Source organism: Papaver somniferum, chromosome 11 (assembly GCF_003573695.1).
Source record: "Papaver somniferum cultivar HN1 chromosome 11, ASM357369v1, whole genome shotgun sequence".
Lineage (NCBI taxonomy): Eukaryota > Viridiplantae > Streptophyta > Magnoliopsida > Ranunculales > Papaveraceae > Papaver > Papaver somniferum.
Genome location: NC_039368.1, coordinates 77,125,223 through 77,134,891, shown reverse-complemented (window position 1 = coordinate 77,134,891; position 9,669 = coordinate 77,125,223). Strand labels below are relative to the sequence as shown.

The 9,669-nt window shown below is 36.9% G+C and overlaps 1 protein-coding gene across 1 annotated transcript; it reads left to right on the top strand.

Annotated features, from left to right (window-relative positions):
• Nucleotides 1-309: 309 nt before the first annotated feature.
• Nucleotides 310-4,213, top strand: LOC113324015 (syntaxin-71-like). The gene is made up of 9 exons (XM_026572358.1): nucleotides 310-613; nucleotides 700-825; nucleotides 2,763-2,934; nucleotides 3,055-3,140; nucleotides 3,276-3,344; nucleotides 3,424-3,468; nucleotides 3,573-3,635; nucleotides 3,719-3,795; nucleotides 3,934-4,213. The coding sequence occupies exons 1-9, from the start codon at nucleotides 458-460 to the stop codon at nucleotides 3,947-3,949; spliced, it is 810 nt and encodes a 269-aa protein (XP_026428143.1). The 5' UTR covers nucleotides 310-457; the 3' UTR covers nucleotides 3,950-4,213.
• Nucleotides 4,214-9,669: the final 5,456 nt, after the last annotated feature.

Below are 9,669 nucleotides of genomic sequence, written 5' to 3'. Positions count from 1 at the left end.
CAAGGTTAGCCGCCTGTACCTAGTTTGGTCCCGACCTTTGAACCCTCCAATTTAAGAGTTTGCCAATCCTTTTTGCTACTTTAATTGGCCCATAGTGGAAGGATAATCGGCAGATTAGCTATTTACCCTCTCCATTGGCATTGGATTCACCTATTTTATCGGGTTAGAATGAACCGGATAAAACCCAAATTCGAGACCGTGCCCCGTTTAATTTACCCACTTTAACTTGCTCCGTCATGTCTACCGGGTAACCTGACCAGCCCTTACAAAAGAAATTCAAAACAAAAGACACAAAGACAAAGCAGACCTTCTTCTTCTTGGCCAGGCTGTTGTCTTGTCACAATTTCCGTCACCAAATTATTCCTTTCTTTTCTTCCCACGATCACGAAGAAAAATCCCCTATCCAGACCGATTCCAACTCTCTCTAATCAATTTCATAATCAAACCCTAATTCGGGATGAGTGTGATTGATATACTTACTCGTGTTGATTCGATCTGTAAGAAATATGATAAGTATGATATTGATAGACAAAAGGATTCGAATGTATCTGGTGAAGATGCATTTGCTCGTCTTTACTCTGCTGTTGAATCTGATATTGAAGCTGCTTTACAGGTATTTGTTGTAATTTTATTGATCTGTTTTCATTTCTTATTCTAGGGTTTTTTTTAATAAAAATTTGGGGATTTTTTTTGTAACAGAAAGCAGAAGATGCAGCAAATGGGAAGAGTAGAGCTGCAACTGTTGCTATAAATGCTGAGATTCGTAGAACGAAAGCCAGATTACTTGAGGAAATTCCTAAGTTGCAGAGACTAGCGGTTAAGAAGGTTAGCCCTCTTTTTTAGATTCATGGTCAACATTGATGCTTGTAAATGTTAATTACTTTTGAGGATTTTGCAATTAGGGCGTAATTTTGATGAATTTATTTGAATTTTGAATAGGTATTGTTAGTGTAATGAACAATAGGTATTACTTACAACACGAAGACATAATGTTTGAATGTATTGGTTGTGATACAGTGTCTGTTATGAATTTTGACTTACGAACCAGATAGTTCTTCCAAAATCGTAGTCAAATGAAGCATGCTTTAAGACTTCGTCATTTGTGTTGCGGAAAAGATAGCTTGTCTCTATTCCTTCTAAAACCCGAGACAACCTGAATCTAGTTGGTAAACAGTTTGTTAGACACCCACACTTCGATTAAGAATTGGTAGACACTCACACTTCCATAAGAAATGCTTAATTTTTGGCAAAGTATTTTAATCCGGCACAGCCTTCATTTCTCTGTTTCTTCAACTGGCAACTCCTGCTTATTGGTCTTGAGTTCATATAGTTTCTTATAGGCAGCTTTTACCATAAAGAAATCATTTGTTTGTAAGAGTCCAACACAATCTATTTTCTCCCTGAAATTGTTATCTCATCTTGATAAGTAATCTGGATATTTCTTTATTGAATAATATTCGAACCAATTGGGAATTCCAATTGTTTGTACCTGGCATAGTCAGTTCACAAACCCACTTATACTCACAAACCTATATGTAAGAAGATAGGGTTAACTGTTATTTTTTTACTGTCTGAATTGTATGATCATAGGACAGAAACAGACCGTTGTGAATCTGGATTTGAAAATGGTGGTTCTTGCATGTAGTCTGTTTATGCTTAAGTTTGATTTTGTGGCTAGTGCGTTATTAACAAATATTGTTTTCTGAAAACCATGAAGTTATGGAATACTTGCATCTGTCTGAGATACATAGCTTATGAAACCAAGCCATGATATATTTTTTGGAAAATTTTGATAATGTCATTCAAAGATGAAGGCATATTTGCCATTATCAAGAACTCGATTAATGCAATGCTTCCAAAAGTATTACCTTGTGAACTCTGCCCATGTTTTAGTGGAGAAAGGGAATACATGTTTTGTCTATAGATTTTACATACATTGCGTCTCTTTACAATTTTGACTGAATCAAAAATCAAAACAAGAAAAAGCCAGATTATTTGGGGATATCCCTAAGTTGCAGAGGTTAGCGCTTAAGAAGGTTAGCCCTCTTATTTTGTCTTTCTAAATTCATGGGGAACATTGATGCTTGCCAATGTTAATTTCTTTGGGATTTAGCAACTAGGGCATAATTTCAATGATTATCTTTGAATTACAAATTTCTTTGAATTTGGGGGTTTTGTCAGTGGAATAAACAATAAGATACAATGCTTGAATTTGGGGATTGTAAGAGGCAGTGTCTGGTATTGATTTTGATTCCTGTAATGACTTTGAACCTACAAAGCTTAAAGCCATTTTGGATATGCAGCCAACCTCGTTAAGAAAACGAGGTTGTATGCAGTATAGGATGGAGTTTTGGTTTTGCATTGTGTGTGTTTGGAAAGTGTAGAATTATGTATTTAGCTTGTATTGTAGTATACGTAAGATGATAAGGCCAATTGCGTTTTCTTGCCTGTCTGAATTGTATGAGCACGGGACAGAAGCAGATCTTTGTGAATCTGGGTCTCAAAATGGTTGTTCTTGCATGTGGCCTGTTTATGTTTTACTTTGTTTTTGTGGTAACTGGTAAGGTATTGTTGGGCAAATATTGTTTTCTGAACACAGTGAAAATTTGACACACTTTCATCCGTTTGAGATGAATACGAAACTAGTATAAACAACATAAGAAAACTTGTAGTGTTGTTTTGCTATATTATGGATTAAAGTTGTGAATCATGTTATTGTATGACCTCATTGGGCTAATGATATTAAGTCCGGATAATCACAGGTCAAAGGGCTATCAGGAGAAGAACTTGCTATGCGTAATGACTTGGTTCTGGGAATGCAAGAGAGAATTCAAGCCATACCAGATGGGTCTACAACCGGTGCAAAACAAGGTGGAGGCGGAGGTTGGGCAGCTTCGGGATCTCGCCAGGATATTAAATTTGACTCTACAGCAGGTGATCAGATTTCACTTTGACATCTCAACATTCTTATGTTTAGAGTTCTATGCTCTCTATTAATAGTATGTGGTGGTAAAGTTCTTATGTTGAGTGTGTCCCTCTGTGTTATTTATGCAGATGGAAGATTTGATGATGATTTCTATAAGCAGACAGAAGAGTCAAATCAGTTTAGGGGAGAGTATGAAATGCGGAAAATCAGGCAGGCAAGTGCTAATTAATTATCTATTTTCCTTTTATGTCTATTTTGTGCTCGACTGTATGACCTGAATTAGCATTCTTTTTTTTTCCTTTGCAAATTTGTGCATTATTGCTAACTATAATGTTGATATTTTGTGCAGGATCAAGGTCTAGATGTTATCGCAGAAGGGTTAGATACCCTTAAAAATATGGCTTCTGACATGAATGAGGTTAGTGGTATTGTATTACATGGTATCTTTCAGACACATGTGAGGAAAGAACACAATGATTGATTGAAGATATGTGCAGGAAATTGACCGGCAAGTGCCTTTGGTTGATGAAATTGATACGAAGGTGAGCAGCAGTTTGTTTTTGGAAAATTTTCTATTCTTCCTAGTTATGCTATTACAAGAAGAGCACATAACTTTACAATGTATTATCTGATGTGTGTTTTACAGGTGGATAGGGCTAGCTCTGACCTTAAGAATACCAATGTCAGACTGAAGCATACTGTCAACCAGGTAATTGAGTGGTTTTTAGACTGAAATCTGTTTATATTGTCAACCATTCTAATAAATGCTGTACTATTTGATTTTTGCTGCAGCTGAGGTCTAGTAGGAATTTCTGCATTGATATTATTCTGCTGTGTATAATCCTCGGGATAGCTGCCTATCTATACAAGTAAGTTTCTTCTTCTTCAAACCACTAGCTCAAGTATATTTCAAGGATGGAGGTCAACACTACCTGATGTATTAGTTATCTATCTACTCTATTATATGCTGGTTGAAACTTGTCCTGAGGAATCTTTCTTGTTTGCAGTGTATTGAAGAAATGAAAGGGAGCCTTATTTGGTTTGGAGTTGTTACTATGCTTAGTTTGGCTTGTCATTGATCTTATTTTGTTTATTATTTAAAACCAGGTTTCTTAGTTTTAAACATGGTTTTTTGTTGTTGGGAGATGCTTTATTTTTCCTGTATGTGAATGTCTGTATATTTGTGCTTTTATGTCTTGACATGTCTCTATGTAACACACTACCCCTTCACTATGCTGATGACTCGATTATCTTTATTAGTCCATGTTGGTCGTTTGAATTCTTGAATGTGATACAAATTTAAATGCTCAGACTCGGAGACAGTCCCAGGTTCCCAAATCAACTAACCAAAACTAATTTGTTTGGATAGGCAAATGTAACTGAGTGCAAATTTGTGCACCCACTGTAAAACCAGTATGGCATAAAATAATTAACACGACCAGGATGCTAATATGGTAACCTCGGTGCATGCCGTACTTCTACATTGTGTTCAAGTTACAAGTAGATTATTAAGGTAGCTTCATCGTTAAATGGGATAAATTCAAATCTTTAGTTTTTTTTTTTTCAAAATCTATAGTTTATATCTGAATATTTCAAAAAATAAATCAGACATGTCAAAATTAAAACAACTATCTTCGCATCTGATACAGAATTCGGGCCTTTAATCAGAAAGAAGACAAACCCCCTGACAAACAGTAGAACAGTAATTCGTTTTTCTAATAAGGGATGACCTCATAAAATGAAGTAGAGGTGCAAGTTGGATTCAGATTTTTTCAACGTTCTCCAAAAGAAACTACAAAGACTTGTACCTAGTTAAATCCGCCTTCAAAGGTCTAAAGTCCAAAGTATACCTAATACAGTATAACGTTGTCATCACTAACTTACTACTTAAAAGTTTTTTATCTGAAGATGAAGAAAACGAAGAACATGCTAAACTGTGCCGCCCCTTGGGGTTAATAGGGAAACAAAAGGAATATGACAAAACACAAAACCCCCCAAAACTTATTGACAACCGGGATTTGGTTTTGTTTGCCTGCTCATTTGAATAACAATATGTTCACACATGTTTATTCTTGGATTCTTTTACGTTGTTCTTTTCCATCTCTAGATCATACAATACATTGTCATACACATCCCCAGAACTTACATATGTTTGGGATTTTGGATTCTTTCTTTCTTTCTCTAACTATGTACCCATTTTAGATGTTCAAAGGGCAGTCCAGTCGACCTCTTTTTTGATTAATATGTTACAAATATAAACTGTTTTCTTTTAGATTTTACAAAGAATCCGTTTCCAAGTGCCAACAGTTGCAAGAAAACAGGTAATTAAATCCCATTTGATGGTAAAAAGGAAATGAACAGACTCTTTCGAAGAGTACAACACTGTCTATGTTTATCATACATTTACTTAAAACTATTATTTCTCAAGAAAATCTTCAAATATGAACTCATACATTTTGTCTAGTTCTTATCAGATTGCCTTCTCCCAACAGACAAGATTATTTTCTTTCTTGAGTGAGCTAGATGGGTGTTTTTTGGCCATCATTCTTTTGACTATTGTAGATTTGTATAGTAATCTGAAAAGCACGTATCAAAAGTGAATTGGGCAGATAAATAATGCGTGGATCCTACATGCATGTGTTATCTAGTTGTTGTTACTTTCCTACTGGTCTCCTTGTCCACCGCAGCCATGTCGCTTTTTTCCCCCTCCTTCCTTACGTCCGATCACACTAGCTAGAACATAAATAGTTATTCAGAGACTGTTAATTCGTTTGTTTTCTCTTGGAACGTTTGACAGCAATAGTTCACATCGACATAGTTAATCACACTTGAAACAGACCAAACTTCAAACGTCCGTAGTTAAGAAGGAACTAATTTTTTTCCCTTTCAAACAAGACCACTATTACAAAATGCTTATTAGAGTCATGCTCATTTCATTTCCACAAATTCATGGCTGCTAATAGGATACTGATTTACTTCGGCGACTTGTCTTATATAGAAAATTGGTACTTTCCAAAGTAAATTGATACCCGTATTAGCGATGTTTGCACAAATCATTATCTCGGAATAACGTATGCTTTAGCCGTCGGGGTTTTATAGTCGTGATTTACGTCCGCCGTTAAAGCGCTGCCATAACACTTAATTCAACTCCCTTTTTTTCACCTTCATCTCAAACAACTCTCTTTCAGTTTCTCCTCTATTTTTAATCAATTTCACATTGGTAAGAAACAAGATAATATCAAAAAGGAACAACAAACTAACACCATATTTGTTTACTCTTGACTCATCTGAGTCGTCTGAATCCGAGTTATCTGGATCTGAGTGAAATCACCTGACTCATTTGTATCTGACTCAATATGTTTGTTTTGAGTCACGTCTAACTCAACTGACTCAAAAATATGCGAGTCAGTGGTTTGGTCCCATGAATCAGGAGTATTTTGTTACCTGACTCAAACAAGTCCGATTCAGAAGTTAGATCTGAGTCAGAGGTCGAGTCAGATCTGACTCAAAGTAGAAAACAAACAGTCTGACTGTTGACTCGGCGCGAATTAGAGGTTGACTCAGACCCAGACGCCGAATCAAACAAACAAGGCGTAAGCCTGTGAGTCAATAATAGTTGTCAAGTGTACCTAAAATTACGCTTGGCATTTGCCATTTGCCTAAACGTGTTTCCATTGTGCTTGGAAATACAGCCACATTTATTTTTTCCTGGCATCAAGTCAAGTGAGGTCGCTCTAACTCATCCGAAAACGTTTTTCTAGGCATCTAGCTGCGACTATTCTTCCGGAGCATATTTCTAGAAGATTTTGGAATATTTTTGAAGGATATTTTCTACCCAAGGGAACAATCACCATATCCAAGGGTTATTTTCACTCTTGATTTCCAGATATCCAAAGGAATCACATTGTGGTCAGTAGATTCAGCTAATAAATAGGCCAATGCTGGAATTGGTCCTGTGTTTTATCATGCTAGGCTCGATGGAAACACGTGAACCCTTTGTAATAATTAGTTACGGCTAAAACGTCAAGCTCGCACTCGAAATCTATCTATCAGTGGTACAGATTTGACTAGTTATAAACACTCGTGATTCCAATCCGTATACGTAGTAGCAGTAGAATAATTATTGAATGATGATAAAATGACATTATTGCTCCATCCCTGCTATGTCCTATCCATTTTTCCTCCTCTCTCATCTCTTTCAGCTCTGAAAAAATCTTCAAAATTTAGGGCCACGTGCGTGTGTGATCAACGATTACGGCTGGATGTAAAGTGAGGGACGTCCTATTTTAACTAAAGGTCAAGTTGGTTAGAGTCGGATTAGTTGTGAAGATAGTAGAAATCAGTAGTTAATTTGGGCCGAGATACCGCCGATAATATCGGTTTCGGTGTTTCATCGAGATGTCGATATTTCCGGTATTTGCCGATATTTTATCGGTATTCACCGAAATATCGCGTCTCGATACTCATCCGATATTCACCGAAATCCGATATTAATTATATTGGTAAAAATGATTAAAACCTGTGAAATGGGTGGTCGAATATCTGCTTGCCAGTTGCCCTTTGTGGAAGTATAGATAAAATTCTTATGAAACGAAAACTTTCTAAATTATTTAGTTTGATTTTTAGTTTTTCTTAAAACTTTCTAAATTACTTAGTTTAATGAATGTCTATTTATAACCATTTTACACCGACTTAATTAATCCAGCTTTTCACGATTTAAATAAGGGGTTACCAAATCTCGAAAGGATGCCAATCCAGAGATTTGATCTATATAAGGGGTTACCAAATCTCGAAAGGATGCCAATCCAGAGATTTAGTGATCAAGATTGTTTTGTTTTATGTAAAATGGTATTCCCAGAAAGATTTGGTATCCCATTTACAAATCACACATTTTCTAACCACACTTTTGTGTTCCATCTATTGAATTCGAAATCCACAAAATACAACTTTTTAGAGTTTTTATCAAAAATCATTCCTCCCATAAGAATTCTTTCCTTCACATAGCAATACTCCAATGAAGGTCTATCGTTCACCTAGTGATTGATTGAGGTGGGATTTTTTCCAGGTGAAATCAGTTGTGTATTTTCTATTTTTTCTCTCTTTTTTATCGATAAGTAATTTGGTACTGACGAGTTTCGAGTTCAGGATACAGGTATCATGATAGGCTTTGAAAAGGTCCTAAAAATTATCCCCGGCCAAAAACTTGGTGGGCCCGGAGATATGTATAAAATTAAGCGCAATAAAAACGGGGGCCTACAGTAATACCGCAAGTGCACGGTCGTCAGTTGTAGCTCGTGCAAATACGGGTCGATCCACAGAGATCGGGAGTGTTTTGAGTTTTCTAGCTAATTGGGTTCCTAAATTGCTATTGGGCTATGAAGCCTTTTGGCTTAAATTGGGCTTTGAGTACTAATGGGTTTGATAACAATAAAATGAACTGAGCTTGGGCTCAGTTGGTCTTTGAAGTGTAAATGGGCTTTGGCTTAAGCCCACAGTTGATTGAATTGGGCTTTGGTTTGAGCTGGGCCTGTGGTCTTTCAATAATTTACAATGGGCTTTTGTTTTGGTCTTCTGGTGAGCTCAAGTTGTGCTCTGGGCTTTTGGGCTCACTGGGATTGAGCTAACATTGGACTGTGGGCTTTGGGGAGGAAGCAGCAGCAGCACAAGTGCTGCACAGCAGCTGCACAAGCAGTGCAAGTAGTAGCAGCAGCAGAACAATGCAGGGCAGTGGAAGGAGACAGCTGCAGGGCAAAAGCAACAGCAACAGCAGCTGCAGCAGCAGGGGAGAAATGGCAGCACTAAGTAGCAGGAGAAGAAGTGGCAGCAGCACAAGGAAGCAGCAACAGCAGGGTTGCAGGGCAAATGGGTTGCAGCAGCAGCTGCACAAGCAGTGCACAACAGCACAAGGCCAAGAAAAGAAAGCAGAGCTGGCAGTGAAGCAAAAACAAATGAAGAAAAACAATGCAGCAGTGCAAGGCAAGTGAGAAAGAAAAGATGGCAGTGAACAAAGCAGTGAAGACGGTAAATAAAAAAAACAAGCAGAGAACAATGCAAGAACTAAACAAAGCAAATACTAGACATCAAAGAAAAATGATAAAACAAACCAAGGCCTAAGGCCAAGGGCAGGGATGTGGAGAAGCTAAAAGAGCAAAGCTAAGGCATTCTTCTAGAGTGGGAAGAGAACTAGCTTGCTCATTGTCACTAGTGAGCACTAGTTTCTCCCCACTACTCAATCAACACAATGCATCAAAGTTTTAATCTAACACTCCATTACTTAACAGTGAGTTGAAGCAACAGATACATTAACATTGAACTAACATGGAATTAAACCTAAACAGGATACTAACAGGATATTACACATTCAACAGGAACATTAACAGGATATGAAAATAAATGAAAGTTGAACTAACACACATGAACAGAAACTGATGTGAAACTAAAATTGAACATTAACAGGAACTTGCACAACAAATATGAACATAACTGAAATTGAACTGCTAAACAGAGAATTAAAATTGCCAAACAAGAACCCTAAAAGTAACAGTGCAATTAAAATTGGAACCAAAAAAATGAAATTAAACCTAATTGGTAACTTGGCTAGTCCAAGAACAGCTTCTACACCATACCCATCTCTTCTATTTATACAAAAAATGTAAGCAGAACCCTAATTTTGAGAACCCTAATTTTTCTAGGGTTTGAAACTTCACCTAATTGACGTGACAAAACAGCTTCAAAATGTCGAC

Excerpts from the sequence above, each read along its gene's own strand:
- LOC113324015 (XM_026572358.1), top strand. The coding sequence starts at position 458 with ATGAGTGTGATTGATATACTTACTCGTGTTGATTCGATCTGTAAGAAA. Across the intron at positions 826-2,762 it reads AGAGACTAGCGGTTAAGAAG|GTCAAAGGGCTATCAGGAGA; the intron begins GTTAGCCCTCTT and ends GGATAATCACAG. Across the intron at positions 3,469-3,572 it reads TTGATGAAATTGATACGAAG|GTGGATAGGGCTAGCTCTGA; the intron begins GTGAGCAGCAGT and ends TGTGTTTTACAG.